We start from the raw sequence: 16,362 nt of genomic DNA, 5'->3' as shown, positions 1-16,362 counted from the left end.
CAGTACCTGTGACAATCTTTTCACATATTTTTCATCTCCTGAACAGCTTCATTTTTCCTTGGATCCACTTTTTCATGAGCCAAATATTCACAATGCCTGCAATTTCAGGGCCTGGAGAAAGAGGTGCCATGACTGTGGAACTGTTCAAAACTCCAATTATTTGGTTCTCACATTATATTTGTACATAAAAGCAGGTGTAGGAAAAGCAGAATTGCTCCAAGGGGAAAATGTCCTCTTCTGGCCCTCTTCCAGGCCAACAAGATCTTGCAGGATTAGCTGGCCAGTGTGACAGTGTTTCAGAGAGAGCTAAATAATTTGGCCCAACATTGATTTAATTCCCTTAGTGCCCAGAATGATATTGTATGCATTTAAGACAGTGCCTGCTACTGTTTGAATGCCCAGCTGTCAGCAGTGAATCTTCCCCTGCCCCTTTCCTTCCTTAAGTTAAGGCAAACTCTCTGTCAAGTTGAACTTAGCTGCTACTGACTTCATGGACATGTCCATATTGTTTCTTTTTTAAAAGAACTTTATTAATTTTCAAAGTAATGTTAAAATACAAAATATAGAATACAGATAAGACAGAGTACAGAACTAAAGAAGAAAGAAAAACTACAAAAGTGCAGAATTAGAAATCAGAAAAACAAAGTGACTTCCGACCTTCTCCAATACAGATATAAAGGCATTTACAAATATAATCTCTTATCATTAGTTAAGCCTGATTAACATTATTTCTATAAAATCAGACCATTTAATCATCAAAACCCAAAATTAAAACTTCATTTTTTTTTCAGACACAAGCAAATAGTCTAAAGGTAGTTGCCAAGTAGAAATAAATCCAGACACAGTATTTTCTCTTATCAACGCTGTTAACTTGGCCATTTGGACCAATGCTCCATCAGTTTGACCATCCATTCCTCCACTGTAGGTATTTGTGGATCTTTCCATCTTTGTGCATTTAAAAATCTTGCTGCTGTAATCATGTATAAAAGCAAAGTTCCATGCTGTTGTCAAGCTGTTTCTTCATCAATCCCAAGATTCTGGGTTCTCTAAGTCCACTTTAAGGATCTTTTGAATATTAACACATATTTGATCCCAGAATTTTTTAGCCTTCTCACAAGTCCACCAAAAATGATAGAAAGTTCCTTCACCAAGAGAGCATTTCCAATAAACATTTGTTACTCCATTATACATTTTTGACAACTTATCAGGAGTTAAGTACCAACAATACATCATTTTATAAAAATTCTAAGTTTTAATTTAAAGTAAATTTCAGACCTTTGTTCCACATGTTCTCCCATTGCTCCAACATAATGTTATATCCAAAATTCTTAGCCCATTTAATCATACATTCTTTAGCTTGTTCATCTTCTAGGCTCATCTGTTACAACATCTTATAAATCTTTGTAATAACATGTTCATCATTTATGCAGAGTTCCATTTCAAATTGACATGTTTCATTGACAAATCTGAAATTCTTTTTATCCACTTCAACACGTTCTAACAATTGCACATATGTAAACCAACGACATGTAAAACCTTCCAACTCTAACTGTTCCCTTGTTTTAAGCTTCGGTTCACCCTCTTCAAAGTTTAACAAATCTTTGTAATTTAGCCAGCTTGTTCTCCCAACGTTTTCTCTTCTAACAGATGCTTCTTGAGGTGACAACCACAATTGTACATTAGGAGACAATTTTGCTTTATATTTATTCCAAACCCTCAATATGGCACTCCGAACAAAATGGTTTTTAAAATTTTTATTAACTTTGGCATACCATAAATAGGTGTGCCACCCAAATCTCAGTTCATGTCCTTCAAGTTGCAATACCTCCCTGTTCTTCAGAGTTATTCATTCCTTCATCCAAAGCAAACAACAAGCATCAAAATACAATTTTAAATCAGGAACCCAAACCTCCTTGTTCTTTGGCATCTTGTAATAATTTATATTTAATTCTTAGTTTCTTGCCTTACCAAATGAACTTAGAAATATCCTTCTGCCATTGTTTGAATGGTGAATCTGTCATTAAAATCAGTATAGTCTGAAAGAGAAACAATGTCCTTGGCAAAACATTTATCTTAATTACAGATATTCTCCCCATAAGACACAGTTGTAGTTTTTCCCATCTTAACAAATCTTTTTTAACATCATTCCAAATTTTAACATAATTATTCTGAAACAACATACTATTTCTGGTTGATAAAATCACCCCCAAGTATCTAAGCTTTTTTTTCAATCTTAAAACCAGTCTTACCCATTAACAGTTCTTGAACACACATAGTCATATTTTTAGTCAGCATCTTTTCTTGTTTATTTACTTTAAGGCCCGCCAATGACCCAAATTCCTTCAATTTCTTCATCAAGTATTCCGCACTATCCAAAGGATCTTGTAATATCAAAACTAGATCATCAGTAAAACCCCTCAATTTTAAAACCTCTTTTAAAATCTTTAGACCCTTTATTTGTCTTGTCTAATATCTCTATTAAAAACTTCCAACACCAAAATAAAAAGCAAAGGTGACAAAGGACATCCTTATCTTGTTCTTTTTTGTATGTGACATGGGTCAGTTAACTTGTCATTCATAATGATGCTTGCCTTTTGAGGTGTATAAATTGACTTAATTCCCTGAATAAAATTCTCTCCAAAATCCGTATTTTCCAAAACTTTAAACATAAAACTCCAGTTCAAATTATCAAAAGATTTCTCTGCATCTAGGAAAATAAGAGCCACTTGATACTCATTATGATATTGTAAATATTCTATAATATCCAAAACAATTTTTACATTGCCTTTTAGTTGTCTTTTGGTTAAGAACCCACAATGGTTGGACATGTCCATATTGTTTGTTTGGCAAGAATATGGAAGCATCTTTTCATTGCCCTCTTCTGGCATGATTTTTTGACTTCCCATTTAGCCTACAGTCTTGGGATTTCCAGTGGTTGTCCTTCCATGTGCTAAGAATCTGAACAAAAATTCTAATAGTGATAATATGGTAATGATAAATAAGCTGATGAACAAGATACATTTATCAAATCTACCTGTTGATGTGATATTAGAATTAACAAACCATATGAGCTGAATTAACATGAGCATCCTATAAACATAACGTTTAAAACAAACAAATCTGGAAGTTCGTATCATAGACAAAATGATATATGAAAAGTTGATCAGATTGTTTGAAAGCCCTTCTCCATGCACCTTTTGTTGAAAAAAAGACTAATTCAGATATTGACAGACATGACGTGGCAGTAATTCACTGCTGTAAATTGGATATATGTTCATCTTTCTAACAAGATTACAGTGCCAACAATACAACAACACAGAGGAACATAGTTTTATCTGAGTCAGATCTTTCATCCATCCAGCTCTCTGGATTTTTTGTGGGGACAAAATTCAAACCCTCCCAAGAGATGCTGGATTTAACTTGATGTTTCCATACAGTTCACTGTGCCACTATCTCAAGGGGGAAAAAAATTCTATTCCTTTGGGTCTTGTATTATGGCATAAATGTCGGACCAAATAAAGATCAACTGATTCCTTGTAATGCTTTTCTCTCATACATTTATTTAAGGGAGAGGTGGGCAGATCTCAGGCTTTTGGGATCTGGGATCTATTTTGTCTACCATTAGACCTGTGCAATCCACCAGCTGGAGTTTGATGGAAAAGGAAGATTTAGACATTTGTTTTGACTGTCAGAATTCAATGACACTTATAATAATTCTGCACCAAAAAGTCTACTCCAGGTTGTCCCTAAACTTAATTCCAGCAGTATGTTTTACAAGATATTTTGTTGCTGCTATTGTGATACAACTGGTACTCAGAAATCTTTGTGGTTTACTCAAAGAATTAGCAGCAATCTGGATCATATTTCAGCTATCTTCACTAGAGGACTGCTGTTCAAGGTACATTTTCACATTCTTATTTTCTAATCTTTATTAATAACATTCATGGGACACTTGTACAGCCTGAGTATTTCCACACATACTCCTTCATATTCCTCACAAAGCAGCTTGAATCTGGGCCATGATCATCTTCACTTCTGCTGACCAACAGGCTTCAGAGAACCTGCTGTGAGCCAAGCAGTGCTCATTCACCAGCTAACCAAGAGGAAAGTGTCAGGGAAGTCATCCAGTCAGGGTACCACCTCCCAGCTACCAGTGGTCATGGAATAACAAAAATCCCTCCTCTATTCCACACACAAAGGCACACATTCACAGATTAAGTAAATTATTGACATTCACCATCCATGTTTTTCATTATGTGTATCTCCATTTGTTCCACTGTTTTTAAGAAACAGTTGTTATGGGAACTTGTGGGAGGGCAGGTTGGTTAAGTATGTATGTATGTATGTATGTATGTATGTATGTATGTATGTATATAAACCTGCCTTGCTGCTGTTCCTCTGTGTATTTAAAAGCATAAGGGCAATTTTGCAGCTAGGCACTTAGTCCAATAGCTGGGACAATTGACCATATTTATGCGGTCAACTGTGGCCAATTGAACCGTAGCTGAATTGAGGGATGGGGAAAATAAGTTCTTCAAAATGCAGATAGGAAGAAGAAACCTCAGAATCAAGATACTAAATCTCTGTATGGACAGTGCAGGGCAGGGGTGGGATTTAGTAAGCATTGTCGGGAGCCCAGGAGCTGGGAAACATAATTCATAGCAGGGGTAAAATGGATTGCCCACAATGTTTTCAGAACTACAGTGATTCAAAGGAAATATCAGGTTTGCTCCAGTTTCAAATAACATGGAGTAGGATTATGCTTTTTCTTTTCTTTTTTCTTTTTTCTTTTTTGGCTCTTAACCTATTTTCTCACTAAAATAACCACAAAGGGTAGTTATGCCTGCAGGAAATTTTTGAGCATGTTGAGATCTGTGTGCACAGCATGGGAAAATAGCAGAAGAGGGAGGAGAAGGAGAAAAGATTAGATATATTTGCCTCCAGGAACAAGTTTCCCATTCTTTCTTCTGGTTCTGCAAGTAGTTTTAACTTGCTTTAGTACGCATGGATGCAAGCTTATCATTGCTCATTGGGCTTGATTCCATCTACTTCATGCAGACAAGACTTTCTTTTAAGTTTGCTGGGCTAGGGCTAAAATAAGCAGATCTTGACTTCATATGCCATGAATGATTCACATTTTCTTGTACACTGCTCTTTTCCTCATTAGCGGCTGGCTTTTAGAGCACCAAAAGACTGGTATTACCTAGTTTCCAACCTTTGTCTAGATTTAGTCTGCATATGTATGTTGAAATGACAACACTTGTGCTGACACTTTTGTGCTGACAAATTGGCTAGAGTCTGACAAATATATCCTACTTAGTTACAATATGTTCAGAAATGTGTAGGCAATGTCTGGAAAGTCAGCTGGGGTGCTTGCCCTCTCCGTAACTAAGTTTAATCCTCTGCAGTTCTATTTTGAGATTAGACTCCTTAAATTCAGTGAGATTTATTCCCAAGTGAGTCTAATCTCAGTATAGAATCATAATTTAAATTATGCAGATTAAGGCCTCACATTGGAATAGAGGAAAAGTAGTATGTAACATGGGGTCCTCTGGACATGACTTCCACAATCCCTTACAATTGAACAAGCTATGTGGGGCTTATGGGAGTTGAAGGTCCTAGGTATTTGTTAGCCTATTCCCACTTTGGGCTATATTGTTTCAGAATGCAGGAGTTGATTTATGACAGAAGGTTCTTATAAATATATACAGTACCATATTTTCTTGACAGAAGGAATGTTTTTTCCTGAAATAATAGAAAGTGTTATTTTACATTTGCTGGTAAGACTAGAAGAAGTGATTGAAAACAAAGGAATGGACAATAGGCTGCAAAGCCTAAAGGTTGCAAAGGTATTCCAACTTTTGAAGTTTAGCTATTTTTGAGAGACACTGTTTCCTTGGTGTTTTTAACTTTCTTGTGACATTTAGACTGTCTTTCTCTCTCTCTTCCCTTTTCCAGGTACTTTTTTTCCCTGCCTTATCTCTAGTTTTCTTCTCCCTTTCACTCTTTCCCTTCCTAATGCTGCCAACCTTCCCATTATCTTCCTTCTGTTTTCTTTTTTCCTTTTGCTGTTTCTGCTGGAAAAACGTGTGTATGAAATGAATATTTTTTCCAAGGGATCTCTGTTAAAAAAAAAATCACAGAATTACAGAATCATAGAGTTGTAAGGGGCCATTTATGCCATCAAGTTCAATGTCTTGCTCAGTGCAGAAATCCAAGGGAAAGCACCCCAAACAGATGGCTATCTAGCCTCTGCTTGAGCAGACTTAATGAAGAGAAGCTCTCTCAGTATTTGGTTGTATTGCCACTGCTCTTAATGTTAGGAAGTAGTTTCGATAACTACGTTATAACTTTTTATTGAACTTTTCTTTCAGTAAAATAGTCTCCACCTTCATCTTTACAGACGCCCTGGTTTGTATGGCAGTGATTGACCAAAGTTATTTCATTATTGAGTATAGATGTAGATCAGCCACCCCAGTCCTAGCAAGCTATCCATAAAGGTACCCTGATATCTTTTGGATCTTCCTATCCAAAACTTAGAAATAGAGAACAACAAAGCTTGTATTAATTCTGAAACACAAGGGCTAGCCATGTAATTGTATAATCTTTCCTGAATTAAATCAATAAAATCAAATTCTAGATATAAAAAGAAGTTGATTGGGAAAGGGGGAATACAAGGAAGGATAAGGGGAGACAAAAGTTGCACATAAAGAATTCCAAGTTATCCTAGATGAACTAGTTACTTATTTTCTTCTTGAATAAGCTCTTGGGTTTCAGAACATATTCAGAGTTCATTGCACAGAATACACCTGAAGAGAGATCATCTGGACCTCTTGTTTGGATGTTGTTAGGCAGGTCCTCCTTGCTGGGTTGCCCCCCCCCTTTTTTCCCTCCTTTCTGTCCTTTTTCAAACACTATTCTCAGTTTCATAAAATACAGAGGATACTGTAAGTGAAGAGAATCCCTGTGCTTTACCCAATCAAACAACATGCTGCGTTTCTGATGTTCTGGTCTAACCAGCAAACAGATCTTCTTAACAACCTCTGTGGAATGATGAATATGTTGCCTAGTTTTCACCTAGTTATAATCCTGGGTAAAAAGGGATATATGGAAGGCCTTTTCTGAAATATAAAATATGAATTCCATCTATTCAGGCTGTTGTCATTGGATCAATTTACCAGACGCTTTAGGAGATAGTAGTGAGCTTATCAAAACCTAAGGGTTTGTCACACAATTACTCACAAGAGTAACAAATGCATATATTTACTGCAGATGGAACAATCTGCAGAAGTGGTTTCAGCAGGAGCTGGCAACCCTGTACATTTTTTTCTGTCTATCCTTCTTTTGTGAAAGAGAAACATTATAAACAGAGTCAGAAATCTTGTGCAATGTCCAACTTCCCTGCCTTGTCAATCTTGGGTTACTAAGCCAACTTTAGCTGGAACCATTCCTGAAGACTGATCCCTTCTCTAGCTAGATGGTAGACCTAGCTGACGCTGGCTTCGCAGATCTCAAAAGCTAAGTGGAGTCAGACGTAGTTAGCATTTGGATGGGAGGCTTCCAAGTGATCTATAGGAATGAATCAGTGTACCTTTATGATTAGCCTGATAGGGCTGAGGAGGTTGGTTTACATCTATACTCAGTAATAAAGTAACTTGGACAATCACTGTCTTAAAAATAAAGACTATTTAAAATGTGTGCTAAAAATGCCAAATTACAAAAATTATTATACCAATGATCCTTAACTATGCAAAAAAATTAAAACCAAAAACAATGAACTATTTCCTCAAGATTAGTTTTGTGCAAGGTCCCTGTGGAAAAAAATGCAGTCAAGATGGCTTCTGAGTCCTCTGTGTGGAAGTTGGTCACAAGAAAAAAGGAGAAAAAGTGTATCTGTGTTTACCCCATGCTTTAAGAGGAAAGAGCCCTGGGCAAAACACTTTCAGGAATATAGCTTTGTTCCATTGCTGAGGTAATCTGTGACTAGGAGTGCTGCCTCTTAATTTAGTTCTGACATATTTTGGCAGAGGGTTAAGGAAGCTCTGACAAACCATTTTTGGCCTGGGCTTCACAAGAACTACACAACACAGCTTGTATCAAGAAAAAACCCAGTATGTTGGCTTTATGAATGTATTACATTTATAAAGGTATTACTACAGGGCAGCTAAGGTCAGTGAGGCTGTCTGGTTATTGTACTAGACATCCACATGGAAGTAATTACTGGCAGTTTCCACTCCAAATAATGTAGAAGACATAGCTTTGCATCTAAAAAAAGGATGGGTGAGCATAAGTCTATGAAAGCCATTTTCCAAAATGGCCAGTGACCATTTACTGCAGGTCTTCTGTTTCTGAACTATAGAACCTACATCCATTATATGTATCCTACTATAAGATTTTGGGATAAAACCATTTTATGTCTGCCAAATTGTATCAGTGAAACTTTTGAAGTTACTGTGAGAATTATCTTTATAATTCCAAGTTGAAAAACTACAGAGTATGTATGAACAACTAAGAATTCACACACAGAACATATTTTGATAACTGAACAAGATTGCAAATTTGAATATATCAATGTAAAGAGAAGTCAAATACCAGAATATGCATTGCTTTTCACATTTGCTAATTATGGTGTAGGAATGGGGCCCCAGAAGTTCTTGAAATCATACCAGATATATAAAAATTTAATCCAAATTTATTCTTGTTGAACAACTAAAACACATTATCTTGCTGACATTTAGTAGGAAACTAATAAGGAGACATGTAAGCTATCAGACATGCTAAATACACCTACACCACCTTACTAAAAAAAAATTACATAAAAGCCTTGATTGAGCAAAGCTACAGTGAGTAGTGAAGCTAATAGGTCCATATCTTACTCATTTCTTTCATACTGCATAACACTGCTTACCATAAAACGGAATAGCATGGTGGATGGATATATCTGCATGCTCCTTAGGGATTCCCGCTCTGTCCTGTATAGTGAAAAGTCATGCAGCATTCACATGAATATGTTGGTTTCTGCTCCCAGCCATCTCCTGGTGTATTATAATTTTATTATTGCATACATGTGTACATGTGCTATTCTGTTTTATGGTAAGCAATGTTATGCAGTATGAAAGAAATGAGTAAGATGTAGACCTATAGATATTAGCTTTACTACTCATTGTAGCTTTGATCAATCAAGGCTTTTATATAATTATTTTGTAAGATAGAAAAGGTGCAGCCTAGGTTACTATCTTTACCTGTACCATATGCAGTATTTCCTGTTAACACTAAGGACTGTACTTGTCAGTTCTGCCACATTTTGACCACTATGTCAAAAAGGCAACCAAAGCCCAGCTTTACTCCAAGCTTATGCTAATTTATGCAAGCTAAGACCTCTAATGGAGAGACTACTTTGCAAACCAGCATACTGTTCTCCACATCCCCATAGCTAGTACAGGGTACTGACACTCATGCAGGATGCTTCACTGCATCTTTTTTCAGCATTTTTAGAAAGGTGTTACAGGTAGTTAAAACATTGTGATAGCCCAGTTTCTGCTAAGAAATTAATGTAATGCATGGTTAATCATATAATGGAATCATTAACTGAGAAGGAGCCTTTTAGGGATCAAGTCCAACTTCAGCTCAGTACTGGAAACAAAATTAATAAAGCAGACCTGATCGACTGAAGTCCAGGCCTGCTTGAACACATTCAGCAAGTTGGAGCTTCCTATCTCCTTTGGTAATTGAATTGTTTTTATTGATAGGACATTCTTCTTATATGCCTTCCTGTAACATACTTTACAAGTATTATTGCTATGTTCTGCAATATGTGTCCTTCTACCATATGATAGATTTGGGAACTGGATTTCTGTTAGTCTAAAATTACATTTGCTTTTTTAGCACCCATGACAGTTCTGATTCATATTTGCCATTCCTATAATTTCAAGATGCTTTTGACACATGCTAAATCCTGTGGTCCCCATCCTTTGCTTCTGCATTTGGCTTCTTTTTTATTGTAAGTAAAATAAAATGCATTTGTCTCTGTTAAATTTCATTTGTTATTTGACGTATTTCTCTTAACATATTGCAATCATTTTGAATTCCGTCTTTTATATAACCAATCCAGATGGTAATGTCTGCAAATTTGATATGGATTCCCTCTACTTCTTCATTCAAGTCATTAATGGAAATGTTACAGAACACTGATCCCAGAAATCTATTTGTGCTTCACTTGATAATTCACACCAGTCTGATAAGGATCTATTGAACATTACTTGATTATAGTTTCCAAGCCAGCTATAGATCCACATAATACACATACTTAAATAACTTGCTAATAAGGCTGTCATGAGGTGCTCTCAGCTTTGCCTTCAATATTCCCAATTCCCTCCCTCCCTTTATTTATTTATAAATAAATAAATAAATGTATTCACCGCCCATCTCCCCCTCACGGGGAGACTCTTCCTTCCCTTCCATTTTTTCCAACACCACTGATGCTCCAATGCAGGATACCCTATTGGCCCACCTGCCTCAATCTTCCCAGCACTTTCACTCCCTCCTATCACTCACCCCCAATGCCCCCACGAGCCATCACCAAGGAAACCTCTCAGCTGTTTTTCTTGGCTTTACTGCCCAGTTGCTTGGAAAATGATCAGCATTTGTTGCATTGAAATTGTGTGGGGGGTTTTTTTGCATATCTGTTTCACATAGGTATGTAATCCTATTAGGGAATGAGATGGAAGATCTTTAGATCATATTCATTTTGATACTTTTCTGTATACCTTCAATAGGCTCTTTGATGACAGCTTTGGAGAACAGTATTGGCTGCATACATGCATGAAATGGTCTGTAAGGTATATGCTGCCATTTTTGAAAATGGTTTCCAGACATATGCCAACATTATGTTTACTCATCCTCCCTTCCGTATTCCAAAACAGCTTTTATATGTCAACCAAGTGAAAATTGCCAGTCACAGTTACTTTCCTATTATTAAAGGAATAATTATTACAAAGTATAATTATTTGAGACGATTATTGCCAGGTGATTGCTGTTATGTAACTATTTGACAAGCCAGTCATCTGTATAGCACACCATTTGTGTGCTAGGTAATTAAAGTTATAGCTGATTGGATTACCAACTGGTTATAAGCAAAGTTCTTTGTATGCAAGGTATTGCAATGGATTTGATTGATGTCAGTTATGTTCCAAATAAAGTTAACAATTAAGAATACATGGTGTACACTGTTATCTATAAAAATCTTGATTGCATATGCATTTCCCAGATGACTTTAGACACACTGGCATAGTACAGTTCTAAGAATTAGAGTTGGAAGGGTCATTCCAGCTATTGAGTCCAAGACATATGCATTATGAAAATTATAAAAATAATTTAATTTAGAAATTATTTTTTAAACTCTAGAAATATTTTAAAAGAAAACATGGTTTGTGTATTAAATAAATGAATATAATTGTGAGCTTGATTTTAATATTTTTTAATGTGAAATGTGAGCAGTCAGCTATCAAGAATCTGAGACTAGTGAGCTAATTGATTCTGCGATTCCCTGGCCTTAAGTCAGACAGTGGCTTGGGGGCAGGGTAGACAAAGAGAATTTGGAATCCAGAGGTTGAACACTGCTCCTGCTTCTGAGGTAGATCAGTAGAAAGAGTAAGGAAAATGAACTTGACAGAGATAGGCAAGATCCATTACCAAAGCAATGAGGGAAAAAAACATATCTAAGTCCAAAACAAGCAGAAACAGCTCAGACACTTCTATAATTCACATGGGTATAAGGAGGGGAGGAGGTACATCACAGTCAGACTTGCAAGGTTCTGTTATTATAGCCAACCTCAATAAAAGTAGTCTTAGCCTTCCTGTGGAGTTGGTTCCTGGTCTGCTCTACCTGGTGGGGCTGACAACAAGTGCTAAATATCAAGATTGTTGTCTACCCTGCAATGTGCATATTAGGAAGAGTGAGCAAAGAAAATCTGGATGGAAAGTTGGAAAAGGTTGGAGCACCCAACTTGAATTCTTTGACAATAACAAAACATTTTATGTACTAGTACCAAATTTATTTTCCATGTATTGATTCTTTTGTAGCCAAAATGGCAGAAGAGGAAGATATCAGTAGGCTTGGAGAAACTTCACATTTTTAGAATTTAAAAAAAGATGGGGCAGGTAAACTTACTGGGCATAAACTAATAGAAGTAGAGTGGGGCAAGACAGAATGGAATAAAAACAGGCACTGCTGCTTAGTGTTCTGAATAGGACACTCCACATTATAATAATTAGCTGCCAGTTTCACTTGCATTTCCTTAGCATTAATTGATTAATTTTTATAATCCAGACATATAACTAAAGTACTAGGTTAGAAAAGATTTTTTGCCAATAGCAAAATCCATTTGTTATCAGAAATAGCTTTAAGAAAACCATTGGTCAACATATGGAGAATAGTTTGAACATATGTCCCTCACCAGCTGCCTAGGAAGAAGTGCTGTTCACAAATGCAAAGCCAAGATATATTCATTTTTTCCCATCAACCATTGGGCTACTCTCCTTTATTTTATGAGCATACACAGATGATATATACTGAACTGGGATTTAACAACAGTATGTCAGGCAGATACAACATGTAAGGGCTCAGAAATGTTTCCTTTAGTTTGAGTAGATAACACAAGTTTTCTACAAGTTTTCTACCAAGTTTGTTGCTCTAGACAAATGTTTTTCTTTAGCATTAGTTCAATCTGCCTCTTTGTAGTCAACATCCGTTGCAATGGATATAATACTCTTACTTGCACCTGGGTAGTAAGCTCCTATGCATTTTTTTTCCCAGAAGCAGAACCCATTTATCAGTTATTACAAATGATACAAGTGGATATGTGATGTCAATTTAGAAAAGGTCCCTCAATTTGCAAGTATCTGCCAGGAACACCAAATGAAGTACAAAGGGTATTATGGAAAAATGACCTTTCACCCACCCAGACCCAAATATTTATGACATGATAGAACAGACAAATTGGTGAATTAATGACCAACTGGCAAATCAATTTCAATGGGAAGAACTGCTTTCCATCTATTAGATAAGCACTATATTAATCAGCAAGCAGTTTTGTAAATATATTATCTCATTACGGATTTAGATCACAACAAGATGGATTCAGGTTTTAATTCTACTAGGTAAGAGACCATAAATGTTGCTTTAACATCAGACTATCTAATTTCAGGTAACATCCCATGTTGTCGTATGCATAGAATGGTTTCTCCATCACTACAATGGAAATGATTCATGAAACGAGGCACATTTCACATCACAGACTATCCTCACCCTACTTCCACCCACTTTGTTCCATTAGATTCAATGGATTGGTCTATGGAAGCAAAAGCAAAACTTAAAAAAAAATTTTTTGCTCAATTAGGCTCTTGCACCCCACTAGCAGGCATATGCTATCTTTACATTGAAGCATTCTTACTCTGCATTTTTAAAAAAACAGTGTAATTGCATTTACTATTTATTACTCCACCTGTTTGTTAATTGATCTCAACTCTCTTGAAACCTGCCTCACACCTGTTTCCTGATTAACAGCTGATAGTGCCCATACTTTGCTGAAGTAACAATCATTTCTCTAAGAGTATGAAATTCTCAAGGCCTCAGTATTTCCAGTTGCTGGGTTAATATCAGCATACATTTCATAGCGTAAGCCTTTTATTCCCCATATGTTTGGTTTCCAGCAATTGATTTAGGTTTAGCGTCCAATGGGCATCTGCAAACCCATTCAGAGGTTGGTTGTCTTCTTTCAAGTATAAGTTAGTAGCTGTACATTTGCTGCTGCTGTTCAGGTTGAACCTGCTGCTGCCCTGCCTGTGGTTGGGATGGCTGGGCCTGTGTCTGCAGGACATCAGTTTGAGGCACTGCTCTCCATGTTAAGGGATGCTGTTCTGCTATTTGGCTTCCTAATGGAGCAATGGAGTTCACCAGAGTTGTTAGGTTTATAAAATGGGCTACTGACTGGGGGTTGGTTGCTTCGGGCTGTGATTGTATCTGGATATCATTTTGGCGGTTACCATGCACCATGGCAGAACCAGTGACTGTATCAAATGTCACTGTGAGAATAGAATTGTCTAGCTGCAGTTGGCGTTCAGGAGTGGCAAGGTGACCTACAGCCACAGGTTGTAGATTTGTAAATTGGGTTCCAGCAGCAGTAGTGATCGGAGTAACACTAATATTGGTCAGACCAACGGAGCTAGAAGGAGCTGACACATTTGGATCTCCAAGGGTCACCACCACCTGAAAAAAGAGGGATGAAAATTAGCACTGATAGGGTTGCAATTATCAATGTGATCATTAGAACCAGAAATATAGGCCATATATATGTTAGGATGGAATAATTTAATCCAGTGCTGAACAAAAAGATTTGATAAATATGATCACACAAGATCTTCTCTTTGACCTTTATCACTACACTAAGGGCTGAAGGCATTATTGATTACTCAAGCTTCGTGCTAATAAAATGTAGATTTCAAATGAATTTCCTTGGGGAGTATTCATCCTGTTAGCAGTTCACAAATGGACTCAGTCAAGTTTCCATAAAAACTAAAGGCAAAATTCACGCTGAATAAAATAGATGAAATAGGATCCTCTTCCCATTTCCCAAATTCTCCTCTGACTGTAGCTGAAATTTAAACATTTTCCTACACAAAATGATCTGATTATTTCTGGGTCAAGGTAACTTTGTAAGTATTACATAAAATTACAATTACATTCTAAGGTAGTATGGTAGTAGCTTTAATTAACTATAAGTGTTAAAGAATGAATTATCACATCACATAAAACCACAATGTGGCTTGTTTGATTTTGGATTAATGTATTCTATAAGCCCAGCCACTATGCCTCCAGACAATGACAAAGTGCTTAGAAAGTAGTGTGAACTCACCTAATTGTGGTTTACTCAGCAAGTCATGGTTCAACAAACTATGGCTAAGTGCAACGAGTAAACCCAGCTATGAAAAAAAAAAAATTGCCTCCCTAATAACTAGCCTAATACTGGTATCCAAACTGAAGTGAATCCAATCAACTTTGTTTGCAAAGAACGATGAAAATTGCTCACCAAAAGACTGACTATTCTGGCTCTCCTCCCCCAACATCATGATGGAAGTGATGCCTCACACTATGGATAAGCATCACTAGCCTGTTCTGTGCAGACACAATGGGAACAAAGAAATAAGCCTCTTCTCTGCACCCTCTGCCACGGAGTAGGATTTCAAACAGACCTTAAAAAGAGCCTCTCTCTGTTTTTGATTCAATTTGTTACATGAGTTCTTCCATTTGCACTCCAACCCTCTCCTTATCCACTTCACCACTCAATAAACAAAAGTGCTGACTGAGTTCTGCAAGAGGGAAGAGGCCATTTTGGAGCAATAGTGCCAACCACCTGGTCTATTTCTGTATTCCAAATATTACCCAGGGCTTCAACACCATCACTGATAGATGAGGTGGAAAACTCCCCAAGTGCATTCAGGTAAATAATTAGCACCATTTTCAACAGTCCTCCATCCCGTAGAGATTTATAGCAGCTGCCAGTCTAAAACTGACTAGTGAGAGTACGGTCCGTGGCAACAGAATTACAGAAATCTTCCGTTTCAATACGCAAACACTAGCCGGACAGACTACCAAATCTAGCATGTGCCCTACTGCATGTGGGGTGACTATTTCAGCAGAGGACAAGCTTTCTTTTCTCCCCAAAATAAGTATTATTTGCTCTGATTGGAGTGAATTCCTCCACTGAGGGAGCATATACACAGTGACATAATACAATCATAACATTTAATGATTTCCCCTTTCTCTCTTTCACTTACAATATGCACATTTTGCAAATCCATTCATAAATTCTTAAACATCATTGTGCAAATGCCATGCATTAAAATATTTGCTACTAGCCTCTATATTTTTTTAGCTAGTTCCTATCCCATTTTTTGGTTTGTAAATGGCACTCACCTGTTGAATGCTTTGCACAGCTGAATTAGTTTCATCACCTACATTTCCTGTAAATTCCACTTCTTTTTCTGTATATTCAGTGAAGGCAGAATCCTCAGGCACTTGTGTTTCCTCCTCTTCACCAGGCTTGTGCTTCTGTTTATGACCTCGTTTATGAGCTTTTGCATGCTTCCCTTCTGGTAATTCACTCTGTTCCAGAGCTAGATCTGGCTATAGGAAAACATTTTAATGAAATTCAATTATCATCTTTCTCATTTACTTCAGTACAATTATTTCAATAAATGAATTTCATGATAAACTCTCATTTGAAATGGGATTAGAAAATTATAAATAACCTTGATTCTACTTGTTTAAGACTCAACCAAGACATTTCTCATACTAAAATAGCC

At 36.8% G+C, this 16,362-nt stretch overlaps 1 protein-coding gene across 2 annotated transcripts in view; it reads right to left on the bottom strand.

The window, feature by feature from the left end:
* Nucleotides 1-12,503: 12,503 nt before the first annotated feature.
* The window catches only part of PRDM15 (PR/SET domain 15), a 55,798-nt gene continuing 51,939 nt past the window's right edge, over nucleotides 12,504-16,362 (bottom strand). For both annotated transcript variants that reach the window (XM_063305329.1, XM_063305330.1), the window contains exons 23-24: nucleotides 15,974-16,183; nucleotides 12,504-14,266 (exon numbers count right to left, since the gene is read on the bottom strand). In XM_063305329.1, coding sequence (XP_063161399.1) covers nucleotides 13,787-14,266; nucleotides 15,974-16,183 — 690 coding nt within the window. In that variant the 3' untranslated portion in view covers nucleotides 12,504-13,786. The remainder of the gene's footprint in view (nucleotides 14,267-15,973; nucleotides 16,184-16,362) is intronic.

The sequence above is a fragment of the Candoia aspera genome, chromosome 5 (genome assembly GCF_035149785.1).
Source record: "Candoia aspera isolate rCanAsp1 chromosome 5, rCanAsp1.hap2, whole genome shotgun sequence".
In the NCBI taxonomy this organism is placed as follows: Eukaryota; Metazoa; Chordata; class Lepidosauria; order Squamata; family Boidae; genus Candoia; species Candoia aspera.
This window is presented reverse-complemented; position numbering and strand designations above follow the sequence as displayed.